This window comes from Eschrichtius robustus, chromosome 7 (assembly GCF_028021215.1).
Source record: "Eschrichtius robustus isolate mEscRob2 chromosome 7, mEscRob2.pri, whole genome shotgun sequence".
Taxonomy (NCBI): Eukaryota; Metazoa; Chordata; class Mammalia; order Artiodactyla; family Eschrichtiidae; genus Eschrichtius; species Eschrichtius robustus.
The window spans coordinates 139,498,472-139,517,279 of NC_090830.1; the positions used below are offsets into that span (position 1 = coordinate 139,498,472).

The window sequence follows — 18,808 nt, forward strand, 5'->3', positions numbered from 1 at the left end:
CATCTTGCCCTGGAGAAACAACCTGAGTTTGTACATTAACCATGATGTCTACAAGGCAATTTTAGTACATTAGCGATGTTATCAACAGCAGCCATCTTAGTCACCTGACTCTGGTCGATTAGTGTTCAGTTAGCACAGGATTGAGGTCAGAGGGAACAAGAAAGGGAATAAAGTTTTGGGTGGAGAGATGAATCATGAACTCAGTAAGGGAACTCGGTTTTAGGGGGACTTGGTGTCACTACTACAAATAATTCTCTAATTAAGCTGATTGTTGGGGGCAGGGCTATGTTTGTAAGCCTTGCTAATAGTCGACATTGCCATTAGTGGAAGAAATGTTTAGGCCATGGGCTAAAATTACGGTACAGCTGTGAATACGTTTGTGATTTGAATGTGCCAAGCAAAATAGTATAGATGATGTGAGGCCATGAGCACTTCTAAGCCCCTGCGACATCAAGGTGTCCGGGTAAGAGCAGCTAGGCTGCCAGTGTGGCCCGTGGAGGAGCAGCGGTGAGTGACTTTCCGTCTGTTTGGCGCACGTGGGTTGAGCTGTTATAATTATTCCTCATTAGGATGATGTAAGGATTGGATCTGCTCTGTGGCTTTAAGGGGTTTGGGAGTTTGAGTGCTGCGGCTGCAGGAACCGTAGATCCCGGCGTCGGGGCTTCCTACACCCGCCCTGCAGTCAGAGGTGTAACACGTAGAGGGGTGTTTTTACTGTAAAAGCTATTATGTATGCTAATCGTATGAAAATATTGAATAGAGAGTCAGATGTTGCTTGGGTTCGGTACTGGATCATTAAAAAGTTTGGGGAACCTGTGGTATTTCGGAGGAGTCCAGCAGCTGCGGCTGAGGACCCAGCGGGCAGGGTGGGCTGGGTCGCCCTCCGGCTTCCATCCAAGCAGTCAGCCCCGCTTGGGGTCCCATGCCCCCGGGTGACAGAGCCCAGGGCCTGGGTGGGGCGGAGGCTGTGCGAGTTCCAGCGTGTGGAGAGGTGGGGGCAGGTAGGGCTGCGTCAGGTGGCTGGAGCGGGCAGAAGTCAGGTCTTGGGGAGGGTCATGCATGTGACAGACAGGTGGAGTGGGGGCCGGCCCGGTGCACTCAGTCACCTCGGCAGCCCAGGCAGGATCCCTGGCCCCGACCTCTGTCCAGACACGCCCACACGGGGGCCATAAAACCTCGAGAGAGGGCGGGCAGGAGGAGGACCAGACGTCTGGATCCCTGGGCCGCTGGCGAGCTGGGTCTGCAGCTGCAGGTCCCCCAGAGCGCCGTCTACACTGAGGAGGGGACCCCAGCATGAGGAGGTAATGCCCAGCGCCTGCAAACCTGGGTCCCCACCCAAACACCCCACTCACAGCTTTGCTGTGTGGTCACTTGGGTCCAGGAGCCCTGGACGCAGGGGCCAGCCCCTGGGGCACCTGGGTCCCCAGCCCAGCCCGGTTTCAGGTGGGGGTCGGGGCTCTGTCTGCAAACCAGTGTCTGGCTGCTCCCCAGGAGCGCCGTCTCCTCCCGGGTGTTAGCGGCTTGGGGACACAGCTCTCCCTCCCGCGTCCTCCAGAATGATTGTGGCCCCTGGGCTCCCGCTCCAAAGGCCACCCCTGTGGCTCCTGAGAGACAGCACTGTCCCTTGGGGTCCCTTGACCCTGTGGAGAGTCACCCGGGAGCCCCTGGAAGCGGGTGGGAGGCACCAGGGCCAAAGAAGGCAGGTCTGTGACTGACGAAATGAAAGTGGGGGTCAAGACGCTGAGACGGGGCTGGAGGCTGGGGGGCGATGTGGGCGGGGCAGCTGGAGCCCAAGGGGTCGTCACCCCGGGAGCTGGGGTGTGAGGCCCGGGGAAGCACTGGGGCTCCTCCAGGACCCTGAGGTCAGAGGCCATTTCCCCTGAGGGGGTCTCCCTCCTCCCCCTCCACCTGTGGCAGGGGTGGGGGGCCCCTCCCCCTCTAAGCCAGAGCTCTCCCCGGCCCTCCTGTCCTGGGGGGTTCTCCTAGGGACCCCAGCGTGGACCAGAGGCGGGCTGATCAGTGACGTGGGGACCTCTTGGTGTCCAGAGCCTCTGTCTAGGGTCGGTGCCCAGGAGAGGCAGGGTAGCTGACCAGACTGGGCCAGTGCCCTGCAGTCCAGGGCAGGCCCCCGCCCTTTGCCCCCTTGGAGTGCAGGGGAACCTCCACCCCAAAGTGCTGAGTAACCCGGAGGAGCGAAGGTCTTTGTGGGGCTGGAATCGGGGCATCAGGCAGAAAGCCTTGATGGGCCGCCCCTCCCCCTCCCCCAGCCACGTGCTCCCGGCCCCGCCCAGCTGCGGCGCAGAAACCTTCCTGCCCACGGGCTGCCGCTGCCCAGAGATAGATGCACTGAGGCGTGTCAAACATTCCGAGTTTATTTAAGCAAAACTCAATTCAAATCGGGCGGCATCCAATCTAGCAGATAGAAAGGAGCCCCAGGGAGCTGTACACAGTGAAAGACTTCTACAGGCCGGGTGGTGGCGGGGCGGTGAACAAGGAAGTTCCTGTAAGCGAGGGGCGCTGGTTGTGCTCGGGTCACCTTCCTTCAGGGGAAGGCAGGGCCGCGAGTGCCGCCTGGCGGTTCCGGATTGTCTGGCTCAGGATTCCATCCCTGGGAGGGGAGGGGGGAGGGCCCACCGAGGGCCCACCCCACCCCCACCCCACCCACCCTACCCACCCTGTACTGAGGTCTCAGTTTGGTGATGAAAGCTCAACTCAGCAACTCCCTGGGGGGCCTGTTGTCTTGTATTTTAATAACGCAAAAGACACCGGGCACATGCACACCACACACGCGCACGCTACGCACACCCACACCACACACACGGCAATGCACACGCACAGGCACACGCGTGCACCCTAACCCCACACCACACGTCCCCGCTGCAGTCAGCCCCGGCCGTCCTCTGCTCTCCCGACCCGGCTTGTCTTGGGTGAGGCCTCCTCACTGCTGAGTCCCTTGGTCACCTTCTGTCCTGTGTATCCCTCCACATCTCCTGCCTTCGGCCATTGCTCCTCGGACCCCCTGCTTGGGCTGGGTCCTCGACCTCCCTGAGGTCAGGCTGGACGTGCCCAGGCGGAGCACCCCATCTTTCCCGCCCCTCCTGGGCTTCCCGCCCAGGTAACGGCCCCGGCGTCCACCCACGGCTCTGGGACAGAGCGGAGTGCCACCTGCCTCTGAGGAGCCACGGGCACAGCCTCAGGGGTGCTGCGGGCTTGAGTGCCTGCCAGCTGAGCCCCAAGCCCGTGCCCCATCAGTGCCACAGCCCCACTGCGCCAGGCCCCGACGGTGCGGCCGGCACAGGCCGCGGGGCCAGAGGCAACGCTGGGACCACCAGATCCACGCAGTAACCCGGGCCTGCAGGGTGGGGTCCGAGGGCCCGGGAGCAGGTGTGGGCCTGTGGAGGCCCCATCTCTGTGCCTGCGTGGCCTGCTCTGCGACGTGTGGGACAGCAAACCACCTGTGGACCTGATCACCACCCGGCCCTTGGCCGCCCTGGCTGGACCATCGCCGGCCACGCCAGGCGTCATGTCTGGAGGTCGCGGGGCAGAGGCGGAGCCTCGCCGTCTCTCACTCTCCCCCCTGGTCCCTCAGGCTCCTCCTGATCACCAGCCTGGGGGCTGCGTTTCTGCTGGAGGCGGGCTCAGCACGGAGCCCCCAGGTATGTGCGGCTCCTCGCCCAGCCACCCCTTGGCTTCTGCCCTCAGCCCCACCAGCAGCGGGTGGAGAAAGGCACCGGCCGGCCTAGGGCAGGGAAGGCGTGGCACCCATGGGACTGCAGGTCCTGCGCACCGGGCGGGCCCGTGGGCACTGGGGGACCCTCAGGAGGAGGGGAGCGGCCCCTCTGCGGGGTCTGATGGACAGGTCTCGACGACCCCAGGTGAGCCAGGTGGAGGAGGGGGCCTGATGACGCTCACCTGTGCTGCGAAGCCCAGGGCACCTCCACGTGCCGGGCTGCCCAGGGGCCAGGACCGTGCTGGGGCCGTGTTCTTCACCAGGCCTGGGTCCGGGCCACTCAGCCCAACTCCCCGGGAGTGCCAGGTGAAGGGGGAGACACAGGAAGACCGGCACAGCTGTCCCACAGCTGCCGGGCACTGGTCACTGGGCTGGGTCACCCGTTTCACTTGCTCCCCTGTCCCCACTGGCCCTGCAAGGAAGTACGGGCAGAGGAGCTGGCCCCCCTTCCTCAGGCCATCAGGGGACAGGTGGTGCAAGTATAGACCCCATGCTGTCCCCAAGTCTCCCCGGAAACCACACGGCCTCCAGCCAGTCCCCAGAGGAGGACCCTTGGAGGACCGCACTGTGCCTCACCTGCGACCTCTCTCTCCCAGGTCCTGGTCCAGACCAAAGGCAAAGTCGGGGCTGAGCAGGGCACAGAGGAGTGAGTGCCCCCGGCAGCCTCTCGCGCCTTCCCCCGCTGTGCCCCCTTTGGGCCTTCCCTGAGCTGGGGGCCTTCATGGATGGAGGGGGGGTCCTGTCCAGCAGCTTTGGGGAGGGGAGGCACCGGAGCCCCTGAGATCCGTGAGCGACCGAGCAGAGCGCAGGGCCTGGAGGATCCAGTCCCCCCCTCCTGCCCCGCCCAGCTCCCCTGCTCCCCTGTAGCCTCCAGGGTGGCTCCCGCCCGGAGTGGCCAAGGCAGCAGACTGAGCCAGCCGTGCCCCCTTCCCGCACCCACGTGAGACGGCCGGCCAGGCGGGAGGACGCGGCATCGCCTGCAGACTGGGCTCCGCTGACCTCTGCACAGGAGGGGCCCTGGCCAAGCCCACGGAGCCTTCTCAAGGCCTCACCCTCGGGGACCTTCCCGGGCCCCACGCACATGAGGGGCGTCGTGGGGACGCCTGGCGCGCGGGTCTGGGTTGGGGGCGGGGCAGGGGTGCTGTCCTGGGGTCTCCCGCTGCGCACGGTGACCTGACCCAGACGCTCTTGCCCACAGGGCCTGGGGCGCCCGAGCGGTGGAGCCTCCGGAGAAGGACAGCCAGCTCATGGGGCTGTTCGTGGCGCCAAAGCTCTTGGCCACCACCGGGGAGAAGCGGCCAGGTCAGGGCAGGCGCTGCCCCCTGGGGAGGGGGCTCGCAAGGGGCTGACGTGGACGAATGAAGCCTCGGGAGGGAAACTGAGGCCACACTTCCCTCTGTCTGTCCCTAGGTGCCGAGGCCCTGGCAGAGACCAAGGACACCCTGGGCCGTGTCCCAAGCCCCCGGTGGGGCCCTGAGCCTGACCATGACAGCCTGTACCACAACTGGCCCGAGGAGGCCCAGGGGGAGGCAAGGCCCTGGGCTCAGGTGCTGCCACCTCAGCAAGTGCTTCAAGGGCCAGAGGAGGACCGAGACCACATCTACCACCCCAAGGAAGACTCCTGGGAGCCTTGACCCCCCCAACTGGAAAAAATAAACCCTGCAAAGAGGCGGAGGCCACATGTGTCTTCAAGAACAGTGATTGTGGGCCCCGCCTGCTCTGTCTGGGAGAAGGGGGGCCACAGGCTGGCCCCCGGGGAAGCCCCAGGCTGACGCTTGGCTCCTGCACCCAGCGCCCATGCTCTGGGAGCCATCTGCTTCCCCCAGGCCTCCTCACGTGCTGGGGTTTGGACGGAGCTTCTCCGGGCTCCCCGCGGACAGGACCGGAGAATGGAAACAGGGAGCCCAGTCGCTGACTGTTCAGGGGGACAGGGGGACAAGTGGGCAGGTGCTCCGGGGGACGGGCAGGCAGGGGCACAGGTGACTGGGGCTGGACTTGGGCCCAGCCTTTCTGTCCTCATTTTCTGGGCAGTTGCTGGCGCTCTCTGAGGTGACCAGTCCTCTGGCACAGCCTGGCTCAGCAGGCCTGATGTCGCAGACGCAGGTATAGGGTCACTGAAATTTTCCACAAGTTGTACGTGTGCTGGGGTGTGTGCAAGTGCAGGCGGGGTTTCTGTGTGGCAGTCGCGCTCCGGCATTGAGAGAGAAGCACTTGGTGCCTGAAACTTCCCCGCCGCCCAGACTGAGCCTGCTGGGGGCTAAGACAGAACGAGGCGCCCGGCTGCTCCAGAGACCGTGGGTCTGTCCTGGGGACCTCACGTGCCCTAGAGCTCCTATGTCACCCCACGAGTCCCAAGCTCCTGGGGGCCTCAAATGGCGGCCTCACCTCCAGATGCGCTGCTCAGAGGCGTGCATGCCTCCCGGCTTCGCGGCCCCACAGAAAGCTCTGTTGCCCCCAGTAGCAACGAGGAGACCGAGGCCCCGGCAGTGACCTGCTCAGACCCGAGGTCGATGGTGGCCATGGCCCTGGGCAGCCCAGGGTGGTGTTTGTGGCCAAGTCTCTCTCCAGCCCTGCTGGAGCCAGGTCCCCAGTGGGCACTGCCTGCCCCGAGGGCACAGCTGGAGACCCAGCAGGAGCAGGGGACTTGGGGGTGAGCAGGAGACACTGGCAGAGGCCACAGGCCGGCTCAGCCCCCGTGGCCCCTGCCCCCCACTCCCAGGCGCACTCCACTGCTCCGCCTTCTACAGAGGGTGCTAAGCCCTGGGAGCGTGGGTCGCCTGCCCCTGCTCCCCACTCCCAGGCGCACTCCACTGCTCCGCCTTCTACAGAGGGTGCCAAGCCCTGGGAGCGTGGGCCGCCTGCCTCTGCTCCCCCTTCTACAGAGGGTGCCAAGCCCTGGGAGCGTGCGCCGCCTGCCTCTGCTCCCCCTTCTACAGAGGGTGCCAAGCCCTGGGAGCGTGGGTCGCCTGCCTCTGCTCCCCGGTGTCACTAGGCAGCACTGCTTCTGCAGAGTGACCGCTGGTGGGTGAGGCATCCAGGCAGGGAACGAGACAACTGAGGTCATTCCTGGGAGCTGCAGCCCTGGCTTCCCTGATGCAGTGGTCCTGCCGGGGTCCCTGGACGCTGCACCTGCATCTGGGGGCACAGGCTCTTGGCCAGGCGGTGCCCAGCGACCCTCATCCCCACACACCTGAGCTGCCCTGAGCCACAGAGCAGCTGTGACCCACTGCACCTGTGGGACGTTCTTCCTCAGTGGACGGCTGGCAAGGGTGGTCTGTGCTCTTCCCTGAGTCTGAGCATTTGGTTGAACCCAAGGCCCTTCTGGTGGGCACTGGGGCTCCCCAGCAAGTGGACTAAGTGAAAAGTACTGTGACACTGTGACTTATAGTCAGAAATGTGCGTGATCTTCATCCCTGATCCTGGCACAGAGCTCCTAAAACCCTCGGAATTTCCTGAGTGAGGGGCGTGATAAAGTTGTCCTTTGCTGTGTGACTGAGGTGACTCTGGGAAGGTCCCTAAGGATGGGGCCAGTTGCAGGGAACCGACCAGGAATTGAGGGTTGGAACCTCCAGCCCCACGCCCAGACCTCAGGGAGGGGAGAGGGGCTGGGGGTTGGATCAATCGCCAGTGGCCAGCGACTGAATCAAACAGCCTGTGCAGTGAAGCCTCCACAGAAACCCAGAAGGATGGGTCTGGAGAGCTTCGGGCTGGTGAGCACGTGGAGGTGCGGGGAGAGGGGTGCTGGAGAGGGCGCGGAAGCCCCTCCCCGTACCTCGTCCACCTGGCTGGTCCTGAGTCCTATCCTTTTAGGATAAGCGGTGATCTAGGGAGTGAATGTTTCCCTGAGTTCTGTGAGCTGCTCTAGAAAACTAACTGAGCCTGAGGAGGGGTCATGGGAACCCTCTATCTACAGCCGGTCGGTCAGAAGCCCGGGTGCCCACCTGGACTTGGGACTGGCATCTGGAGTGGGGGTATCATGGGGGGCAGTCCTGTGGGACTGAGCCCTGAACCTGCGGGATCTGACGCATCCCCGGGCAGGGGGTGTCAGAACCAAGCGGACTGCAGGACACCGGCTGGTGCTGAGGGGCTGCCTGGCGGAGGGGGAGCCCCCTGCCCCTCCCCAACCCCCCACACAGTGGAATTGGTGACCGGAATCATTAAACGCCCCAGTGCCAAAATGGGCAAGAGATTGACCATTCATGTCACCAAAGAAAATAGAAGGCACACACACCCATGAGAAGATGTTCAACATCATTAACGCTCAGAGAACTCACCACTACAGTCCCCTTGGAGCGGCTCACGGGAGAGACCAGGAGCCAGGATGAGGACCAGGGGTTGGAATGCACATTCCCAGGGCTGGGGATGTAAACCAGCTCAGCTGCTTTGGAAACGGTTTGGGAGTTTCTTACAAAGTCACACATACACACGCCCTACGGCCGAGCCTTGACCAGAGGTGTTTACTCCAGAAATGAAGGCTCGTGTCCATGCAGACTTGTGCGGGCACGTTCACAGCAAGCTTATCCGCAATAGCCAAGAGCTGAAAGCAACCCAGCGCCCCCCAAGAGCTGCCTGGATGGAACACAGCAGTGCGTGCACAGCAGAATCCCGCTCTGCGCAAAATCCCGCTCGTGCACAGCAAAATCCCGCTCTACACCCCACCCCACCGCGAGCACGCAGACGGCATGCACGGCCTTCCACTTACACGGAGTTCTGCAAAATGCACACTGACCAGCAGGGAGGGGGACGGACCAGTGGGGGCAGGGAAGAGAGGGGGGGATGGAGGTGCTGGTCCAACACCCAAACGAATTTAACTGAATGCTTTAAACGTGAACAGCTTACTTACTGTGTGTCAATTCAACCTCGATAAAGCTGTTTCAGGAGAGGCCCGTGTGTCGCTGGAAGTGGCTGGCCGTGGGGTCAGGGATCAGAGATTAGCCCTGGCAGTGGCGGGCCCAGAACGTGGTCCCTTCCCCAGGCTGAGCCCCAGACCTCCGCCCAGTGGACCTGTCTGCCTTCCAGGCCCACCAGCCCCTGGTCCTGACCATGGGAGCCTCCCCCGAGCCCTGGGGATCCCTGCTCATCCCAGCTCCCACGCCCATGTGCTGTGAGAAGGTCTGGAGGAGCAGGGAGAGGGCCCTCAGGGAGGGATCCTGTGCAATGGCCAGTGGGAACCCCGCCCACCCCGGGAGACCCAGTTTGAGAACGTGCTGGGAAGCCGTTGCAACCTCGCAGGCCCCCTTTGCCTGGGAGCCTCGCGTCCTCCTGTCCTCTACCTGCCGCCCCGGCCATCCCCAGGCCCACTCGGGCTCATGCGTATTCAGTAGGTGCTCAACCACCAGAGCGAGGGAACACAGGCACAGGGCCCAGCGCCCCCCACCCCAGCTGACGGTCAGCCCCCAGAGGCTCCAGACCAGCCTCTGCCACCTGCCCTCCTGCCTCTGGGGCTGAAGGAACAGCCCTGGCCCCCTCTTCAAGGGCCACCTTAGTGACTGCAGCCCACTCAGGGCTGCCTGGGTAGCTGATGCACCCACCTCCAGGCCCCCTGCCGTGTGCTGCATCACCCAGGCCCCTGCCCAGGCCCTCTGTGCGATCTCCCCACGCGAGGGTCTCGACCTGTGTGAACTCTCATCCCAAACCCAGGGACTTGCCAAGTCAGGTGACCCAAACCTATCGGGAGGAGGGAGGCCTTACTTCCCACCTGAGGGTTCACCGAGAGTGGGTGGGGTCTGCCCTCCAGGGAGCCCACAGCCGCCATTGCACTCAGCACCAAACAGGCCTTTGTGAGTGAAGATGGAGCTCCTGTTTAAACCTTTGGACTGTATGTTGGCAAGCCACTACACTTTTCCATCATTTTTCTGAACTGGGATAATGCCAGCCCTGGTCAGCAGAGGCCCACCCAGGACCCGCTGGGCCCCTGGAGCCCCTGGCTGGGTGAGCTCTGAGCGCTGCCAGGCAGGGCCAGGCCAGTTCATCTGCCGCTGGACACGCCTGCTGGTGGCGGCATCAGGCTCAGGGTTCCAGATCCCTCTCTGGGCGGGTGGTCTTCAACAGGCCTGGAACAGGGCATCGGGGGCCAGCACCCCCTTCTTGAGGATGAGGTTTCCGTAGAGGGCCGCCTCCCTGCATAAGGAGCAGGCTGAGAGCCGAGCTGGGAATGGAGAGGACTGCGGTGCCCAGAGCCCTGCTCTGCCACCCACCCTGCGCACTTTCAGCAAATCCCTCGGCTCTCCCATTCCCCGTGGGGCGTCTAGTCTCCACCAGGGCAGGGGCTGAGCAGAGGGTGGGGAGGGCTCTGCAGTGGGAAGGGGTAGGGCCCCAGGCTCGGCCCAGATGCAGCCGGACCCAGCCAGACCCAGGAGGACCCAGTGGACCCAGCGGGTCCAGCCAGAGCTCACCTAGTTGTCACAACAGCAAAAGCCTTTCTGGTCCGCTTATAAAACTCAAATCTCTCTATCGTGGCCAGGGGGCTCTGGAAGGCAAGGGGGGACCATTGAGGGCCCCAGGCCCAGTGGGGCATCAGCCGATTCTCCAGGCTGGGGTCCCCAGGATGCTGGGCTCCTGACCTGCGAGGGCTGGGCAGATAGGGGCACAGGGGCTGTGGTGGCCACCTGCCTGGGGCCCTTGAATCTGAGCTGCCCTGGGGGTCGGGGTGGGGCTGCTGTCAAGGACAGGAACCCCGGGTCCTCTCTTCAGGAAGGTCCTGCCCAAGACCTGCTGGTGGGTGGTCCCGGGAGGACAGGCCTGGCCCCTTGAAGGGTGGGGGGTGACAGGCAGCATCGGGCCAGGCCTCTGACCACAGACGGGGGCCAGGGGTTCCCCGTTTTCCCCTGGCTCCGCTCGGACAGGCTGGGGTGGGTGAGGACCCCCAGGCAGAGATAGGTCAGGGTCCTGGAAGGGAGCAGGGAGGCCGGGGCAAGGGGTGGCCGTACCCCCGGGTAGGAGCCCGCACGACCATGGTGCAGGGTTCGGGGGGGCCCGTCTTTCACTTCTCTCGGGACCCCAAGGAGGCACAGAGGATCCCTGACCCCTTTCTTGGTGGGGGTCTCAGGCTCACCGCACAACCGGCCCTGGAGAGGATGGGCTGGTAGCTTGTCCACACTGGGGTCTGCAGGCCCCTCTCCATGTCGCTGGGCACCAGCTCCATGGCCACAGCCTGGAGACAGAGGGGGTCTGCTCTGTGGCCCACTGACCCCTGCCCGGGGTGCCTCCAGGACCCCTTGTTGGGTGACAGTTCAGGGCTCCTCTGATCAGGCTCAGGGGTCTTTGGGGACACGGGTCCTCCCCCCTACCCAAGGCAAGTGGCCCCCCTGAGTTCCGGCAAAGGGTAAACTGAGGCCCAGAGCAGCCTCACCGGCCCCTCCGCGTAGCTGTCCAGTGGTAGCAGCTGCAGCACAGCCCCCAGGCGCTGAGGGATGCCCAGGCCTGAGGGCAGAGTGCCGGCCTCAGACGCCGCCCTCTCCCGCCCGGCCACCTGCTGCCCGTGGGGTGACACTTATTGAGGTCACATTGGTGTCTCCCCGCCCTGGCCACGGCACCTGTCACTGTCTTGGCCCTGCCCATCCCCCTTCACTCTACCACACGGGTTGTTGGTGGTGACCCTCAAACACTCGTCCACCAGGAGGGGCACCTGGGCCACCTCTTGAACCCAGAAGGCCCTGGAGATGACCTCCTTGTGACGAGGACAGTGGGGTCTGGAAGGAGGCCCCTCTTGCCCCAGGCCGCCCCCAGACCTGCCCCACTTGGCTCCAAGGGCCCCTGCTCTCCCGAAAGTTGGTTTCTGATTATTAAACTAATGCGTGCTCATTGTACAAAACCAGGAAATACAGAAGCCCACGAAGAAGAAGAACCGGCTGTTATCTTACTACGCAAAGGAAACCCTGCTACTGTCGGAGTGCATTTCCTTCTGCCTTTTTTCCCTCGTTTCAACAAGGTTAGACTTTTCTGTATATTGGACGTTGAATGCTAACTGCTTGTTTGCCAGGGTGTGTGTGTCACTTCTGGGGGCTGCACCGCGATTTACTTATGCCCTCCTTCTCTTCCACCATTTGGGCCTTTCCATGGCCCACCCTGCGGAAAGGGAGGAGAGCACCTCGGGTTACCTGGCCCAAGGTGTAAACCGAGGCACAGTGGGCTCAGCTCCCTGAGCAGGGGTGGAAGCCGGGGCCACCAGGTCGGGAGTGCCCTGTCCAGGGGGCTGCGTTTACCCCACATTTCATATCTCTGTGCCTTTAGTGGCCTGAACTCTGCAGGGAGAGTCGTGTTCCTGCCTCACAACGTTGCTGGGGGTGGGGGCATCCAGGCACAGCCCGAGCCCAGCCCACGGCCCCCGTTACCCTCAGGACTGCTAACCCCTCTCTTACTGTTACCTCCTGGACCTGGCTCCAGGCCCCTCCCAGCCTCACCTCCCACTGGCCCCTGTGGGGGTGAGAGGGTCTTAAGAGACGGAGTGTGCGGACACCTGGAACCTTTGGGGCCAGGTCACTAGTGCTGGGATTCTAGAGCAGAGTAAAGGCTGAACACCTGACCTGGGCCAGGAACCACTGCTCAGCCAGCCAAGAAGGTGCCAGGCCTTAGTTTCCCCATTTGTAAGAAGACACCAAGTGGTGTGTGAGATGGAGCAGGAGGCCCAGGCTCACTTCTGGGGGCTGGGGGCTGCAGGGAGAATCTTGAGGGTCCTGGCACTGAGATTTCCTGGGTCACTTGTGGGTTATTGAGGAATTGGTGGGGGTAGGAGCAGAGCTGCAGCACCTGGGCAGCCCAGAGGCCGGATGACAGCCCACCCTCCCCACCCCGGCCTGCAGAAGGTGGGGCTCACAGTCGGCACGGATCTCCTCTGGGCCACACCTGCAGATCGAGGCGGTGGGGAAGTTCATGTCCGCAAGAACTGAGCAGCCAGCACGGTTAGCCATCCGCGGTGGGTCCGCGCAGCCCGCCGCGGGCTTGGGCGCAGACCCAGGGTCGCCGGTCAGACGCGTTAGGACACGCCCACTGCCCCTCCCTTCCCGTCCGAGAGAGGGGAGGAGAGGGAGCCCCAGACGTAGGAGGAACTGCAGGTGTCACCCGAAGGCTGCCCGGAGTCCCGCCCAGCGTCCGGCCACGCAGCCCGGTCCAGGCCCACAGCCTCAGGAAAAGAGAAACCGCTGCAAACGTTAGGGGACAGCCCAGGCGCAGGCGGTGGTGGCCCCTTGGGGGCCGTGTGGGGAGGGGGCTGGAGTAGGAGCGGCACACAGGGCCTGAGGCGGGGCGTGGACTTGGCCGCCCGTGGCCCCGCACACCCGGGCTGGGGGAGGAACCGGATGTGCCGGACACAGCCCCTCTCGGACCAAGGGCCATCGTCTTCGTGACCGCCCAGGCAGGCCTCAGTTTCCTTAAGGGAGCGAGGGCGGCCAAAGCAATGCCCCCACCCAGGACCAGGGGCCCCGCCCGACTTCTGCCCCCGGGGGGTGGATCTCCCCGAAGCTCTGCCCCCGCCGCGCTCACCGATCTCATCTCCGTGCCCCATCCGCGCCAGGGCGTAGCTCGGGGGACAGCAGCGCGGGGACGCCCTTCAGCACCACCATGCTGGCTGGGCCTGAGAGGGCGGGGCGGCCACGAGGGGTGGGGCCGGGGAGGGCGGGGCCGCGTGTGGGGCGGATCCTGGAGGGGAGGCGAGGGGCCAGAGGGGGCGGGTGGCATATAGGGGCGGGGCCCGGTGGGAGATGGGCGTGGCCTGAAAGGAGGGTCCCCAGCGGAGTGCAGAGGACTTGGGGTTGCGTGGGCCGCCTCGGGGCGGGGTCGACCCCAGCCCAGCCCCGCAGGCGCTGCCTTTCGAGGCCTCGCTTTCCCCGCCAGGTCCAGGACCCGGGCACCCGCGTGTGTTTGTGTTGGAGCTCCCCAGCGCCCTACGTGCGTGAAGGCCTCCTCTCCAGCCCCCATTCCGCCCCCAGGCCTTGGGGACTCGTCCCCCACCCCCTCCAGCCCGCAGGGTCCGTGGTGGCCTGGGGTGGGGAGGGCTGGGTGGCGGCACGGGGAGGACTTACTCCTTCACCCAACACTGTTCACACTGGAAGGACCCTGAGGGCAGGTGGGTGCGAGCTCTGGGCCAAGACGGTGTGCTGAGAGCACCCCTACGCTGTCTTCCAGGCGTCAGCCTGCTGAGACCCCTCAGGTACCTGGCTAGGGTGCCACACCCCTGCCCAGGGAAGCAGTGCTCTGACTGCCCGTAGGGCCCCCAGCAGCCTGGGCTCCACAGGACCCCCCATCCCCGCCCCCACGCCCCCCAACACTAGTTGTCTTGATTTTGGGGGGGAGAGATCACCTTCAGCTGGCCAGCTGAGGTGCATATAAAAGGAATGATTTCAAGGAGCCCATACATCTTGCATCTTCCCATATATAGGAAAGCACTAAATTCATTAACTTGAGATGTCTGGTTTTCTTTAATTAGCAGTAATCTTTTGCTGATCAGACTACCTGTTTTTTTGTCTTGTTTTGTTTGCAAAAACTCCTGTACATACTGGCTCCTCCTGTTACCCGAAAACTGGGTTCACCGCTCGGTAGGTGTTGAGCCGAAAGACACAACCAAGCCAATAAAGATCGGGAGAAGGAAGAATTTATCACAGCAAGTAAGGAGAACACCGGGGATCTTTCCCAAAGCTGTGTCTCCCCACCAGCAAAACTGGGGAAGTTTTAAGCTAAGGGCACATGCATATTCAGGAAGGGGCTTGAGCAGAGAATTTAGCATAAAATTGGGGCAAAGGTCAGGTCGGCAGAGTCAAGTCTTCGTTGATTTAAGTCAGGATGGTCAACATCACCATTCCACCCTCCACCTGGGTAGGGACCTTAGTTCCTGCACAACTCAAGGTATATTATTATGTTTATCCCTTGAGGAGGAACTAGGACTCTGCTTTATCACTGCCTTTTCTCTGTCCCTGTGTTCCTCTGTTCGCTTAACATCACTGATTACTGAGACCTGTTCAAGAGCAAGCACGGGGGCCAGGCTCAGATCACAAAATGGCATAGGCCAAAACGGGTTCTTGTATGTCCAGAAAGCCATTCCTGGTTCTCTGTTTCCAGGGACCCCCCTGCCCTGTCTGCTTACACTCCCTTACCTCTTCGGAACAGTCCCTGAGAGCTGAGAGGCTGTATCCTGGGCTTAAGTCCTCAGCAAGTCCGCCGAATAAAGCATAATTCTCAACTTTTAGGTTGTGCATTTATTTCAGTCAACAGGTATGATTGTGTTTTTCCAAAAAGGCAGCACCGCCGCCATGTTGTATCTGACACGCCACAGTGAGTGATGTGCCTCCCCTGAGGTGGGTTTGTCCCCTTCCTTGAACCAGGTGGACCTTTGTAACTGCCTCCAATAGAATGCTGGACATGCTGCTGCCTGGCTTCTGGGGGCAGGTCATAAAAGGCAGTATGGTGGGACTTCCCTGGTGGCACAGTGGTTAAGAATCCTCCTGCCAATACAGGGGACATGGGTTCGAGCCCTGGTCCAGGAAGATCCCACATGCCGTGGAGCAACTAAGCCCGCCCGCCTAGAGCCTGTGCTCCGCAACAAGAGAAGCAGCTGCAATGAGAAGCCCAGGCACCGCAATGAAGAGTAGCCCCCGCTCACCGCAACTAGAGAAAGCCCGCGCACAGCAACGAAGACCCACCACAGCCCAAAAAAAAAAAAAAAAAAAAGGCAGTATGGCTTCCTCCTGATTCTCTCTTCAGAACACGTGCCCTGGTGTTAAAATCAAATGCAACCGAGAAAAATCCCCCGAGGAGACAAAACCAGTTAGACAAGCACAATTTAATGTAGCTTATTTTGCAGGACAAGAAAGGTCAACTTGACCTGGGACAGTTCTTGCTTATGCCTCTGAAAATCATAAGCAAAACTTAAATAGTTCCCCCAATTGGCATGAGGTAACCACTAGCCAACTCTCTTTCATTTAAGAAACTTCGAATCTTGTAACCAATCGCTGTAAGAATCACTGCCCTCACGCTATACACGCCGCTTTGTAACAACATCCTCCCAGCCTCCTTCCATGTTTTGGTTTGAGCGCTCCTGGTTTGCAAACTGTCTGTCTGGTGTGTGCACAGCACACTTTTACTCATCTCTACCGAAGCACTTCGTTGGTTTTACTTCTGTTTTTTATGAACTTCTGACACTGGGAACGCAGACACAGTACTGGCAGGAGGCCGAGGGAATGAACGTGGTGAGCCCTCCAGGGGGCGTGCGGCCCACAGCTCACCCAGTGACGCTCCACCAACCACCAGGCCAGGGAGCGAGTGCTCAGGCGGGGCTCCAGCTGAGGCCCCAGGCTTTGTGCAGCGGAGACAAGCTGACCCATGGTGGCCTGTCTGGATTCCTCACCCACACAAACTGAGAAAGGAGAGCTGATGATTGCTCCTTAAAGCCACCGAGTTTAGGGATAATTTATTATGCAGCGGTAGCTGACTAATGCAGGTGGCTCCTGTGCCCTGCCGAGATGTCACCAAAAGCCCTGCTGACACTGCCCTTGGCCTTCAACCCTGTGTCTGCTCTCTCTCTTCCCCGCTCCACACATGCAGGCTTGAGTGCAGACCCCAGTGCAGATGCCCGTGCCTGCACCGGCCCGATCATACCCCCACTTAAGAACCCAAAACCTAACTTCACTGCCCAGCCTGCAAACGGGGTCTCGCTCAGGCCAGCTGGCTCTCAGCCCTCCATGCTCTGGCCCTCCTTACAGGGCTGCCCGGTTTGCCTGCCAGCCACCCGAGTACTTACTGCTGCCTGTGCCGCAGGAAACAGCCCAACCCGGAGCCGGGACAGGCCAGGCTCTCTCCCCTCGGAGCCCGCCCCCTCCCACCTCATTCCCAAATGGACCCTCAGCCCTGCGGTGACATGCCCGGAGGCCTGGCGGCTCCTGCGGAAGTTCTGTACGTGAAAGATGGCAGAGAACCTGAAGTCAACAGACAAGCCACGTCCACTGCCCGGCCCTGGGGAGCCTCGCTGGTCAAGGAAGCTGCCCAGGGAGGTGGTGAGCAGGGCGCACACTCAGGCCGCCCACAGTGGTCAATCCCACCCAGTGTGAGCCGCTTCTACTCCAAAACCTGAGTGGAGAGACTTGAAGTCAACATTCCCTGAAGCTTATCTCTTTGGTAGGAATATAAGAGGGAAAAGCCAATTTTATACAGAGAGATGAGAATGAAAGGTCTCAGCTTCAAAAACAAATCATAACCCCAAAACAATATGGGGCCGGAGGTCAATTAACTCAAGAGGGAGTGGAGGGCTCCCTGGGGCTTGCGGTCCTCAAAGTCCCGCTGGGGTTCGTCTTCAACCCCGTCACCCACAGCAAAGCACACAGTCACACCACTGCACGGTCCCCAGTCTCCCCCAAGCCCGGGGCCACCACACAGCCTGAAGACAAGATCCTGTTCCCTGGGCCCGGGGGTGGGGCCCCGTCCCTGCCACGCTCTGGAACCCAAACGACCCTGTGGGTACAGACCTTTGAGACACACACACTCTCATGTGCAGGTTCCATGTCGAGCCCTTTCTCGGCTTCCGGCTGAGCCGCTGAGACAAGGGTACCCGCGAGTCTCGGACGGGCCCCTCACAACTGGCCCCCCAGCACTCGGGGCTCCGTTGCTCGGAATCAATTATGAAGGTCACCGCCCAACGCGTGTGAAAAATTAAACTAATGCACGGACTTTCTCAACTTTAAGGTTTTCTCCTGCACATACCTCTGCTTGTTCATTCTAGATGGTATGTCACTAGTGCAAACCCCGGTTACACAGCTTTAATAAATGGGGTTCCCACCTCTCCTGCCATGAAGACCGCCCGGCTGGGCCCGGCCTTCCTGACCCCAGGGGAAAGCCTGATCTCAGGGTCCCCTTGTACCTACTCCCTTGCCCACCGTTCAAGGGCGACTCCATCAGAACTCAGTGTCTGCTGTCTGGGGAGGGTCTTGTCACATAATAGAACCACTGCGCCCTTCTCAAACTCCTGACCACGGCACACACAGCAGAATGACAGGGCCTGGGAGGAGACTGCAGAGGTAATCCCCCCGGGCAGACCATCAGCAGAGCAATTCTTTTTGGGCCCCTGCCCCCAGCTGTGCAAATATGACCAGAGCATAAGGGCGAGTCATCGAAGGTGCTGGGCGGCCAGAGCTCCACCAGCCATCTCAGCTCTTCCTCAGATGCAGGTGGGTCTCTCTTGGGTGTTCAGCATGGGTCCTGGGTAGGGGGAGGGTACACACTCTGGGCCCAGCCCTGCCCAAGGCCACGACTGCAATCCCACATGAAGAAACCTCCGCTGGGCAGGCTGGTCAACAGGCTACCTGCCCACGTCTGGCTGCAGGACAAGGTGGAGGAAACGCCTGTACCACGTGCTCAGGCCTTCGCCGGGTGGCGGCTCCCGGAGGAGGGCTCTGAGGCCCGATTCCCAGCACAGGCAGGTGCACGTCTCACCGTGGAGCCCTTGCTTAGGCAGAGCTCTGCCCTGGGTTCTGAGCGGCACCCATCATGCCCGACAGGTGAGACTCTCTCTGCACAGCAAGACTGATGGGGTGGGGGTGGGGGCACAACGAAGCCAGCAGAGCTCACCCCTCACCTGGCCGTCTGTTCACCTGCAGCTGCATTGCCGTGGGCGCCGCACCAAGAGCCAGGGGGATCCTCACGGTGCTGGCGTCCGCTCCCAGAGGTGCAGCTGTTCTGGCCTCACCTTGGAGAGTCTGAGGACATTCTGAGGCTGGGGGGCCCTGACCCAGGCCAGCGACTGCCCCCTTCACCCGTGCAGCCCTCCCAGGCAGCAGGGGGGACAAGGGCCTTCATCCCGTGCTCCACGACTCATACGACTCTCCCCCTGGACACCTGCTCGAGAAGCTGGTGTAAAATGGAGGGTTTAGAGTTCCGAGCTGGGCTGTGACCTGCGGATTAAACAGCAGACGTCTGGTCGGGGCAGAGGTGTTTCCCGATACCTCGGTCACTCATTCACCCAGGGTCCTGTGAGGTGCCTGACACTGCACGGTGACCCGGGGGACGCAGCTGGCCCTCCCGGGGATGAGGCCACCAGAGGAACCTTGGTGTGTAAACTCTACGTCCTCCCACAGCAAAGGGCACTAATCCTGCGCC

At 62.0% G+C, this 18,808-nt stretch overlaps 2 protein-coding genes across 2 annotated transcripts; one reads left to right on the top strand and one right to left on the bottom strand.

The window, feature by feature from the left end:
• Nucleotides 1–1,151: 1,151 nt before the first annotated feature.
• PRAP1 (proline rich acidic protein 1) lies at nucleotides 1,152–5,409 on the top strand. The gene is made up of 5 exons (XM_068548808.1): nucleotides 1,152–1,301; nucleotides 3,590–3,656; nucleotides 4,327–4,376; nucleotides 4,929–5,032; nucleotides 5,141–5,409. Exons 1-5 carry the CDS (start codon nucleotides 1,294–1,296, stop codon nucleotides 5,362–5,364), a joined length of 453 nt encoding a protein of 150 aa, XP_068404909.1. The 5' UTR covers nucleotides 1,152–1,293; the 3' UTR covers nucleotides 5,365–5,409.
• On the bottom strand, nucleotides 5,308–13,290 carry FUOM (fucose mutarotase). Its single transcript, XM_068548809.1, is given in 7 exon segments — nucleotides 5,308–9,850; nucleotides 10,126–10,199; nucleotides 10,785–10,883; nucleotides 11,082–11,152; nucleotides 12,546–12,614; nucleotides 13,211–13,248; nucleotides 13,250–13,290. Coding segments are annotated over 7 exon segments (468 nt in total). The 3' UTR covers nucleotides 5,308–9,774.
• Nucleotides 13,291–18,808: the final 5,518 nt, after the last annotated feature.

Excerpts from the sequence above, each read along its gene's own strand:
- PRAP1 (XM_068548808.1), top strand. Across the intron at positions 3,657-4,326 it reads GCTCAGCACGGAGCCCCCAG|GTCCTGGTCCAGACCAAAGG; the intron begins GTATGTGCGGCT and ends TCTCTCTCCCAG. Across the intron at positions 5,033-5,140 it reads CACCGGGGAGAAGCGGCCAG|GTGCCGAGGCCCTGGCAGAG; the intron begins GTCAGGGCAGGC and ends GTCTGTCCCTAG.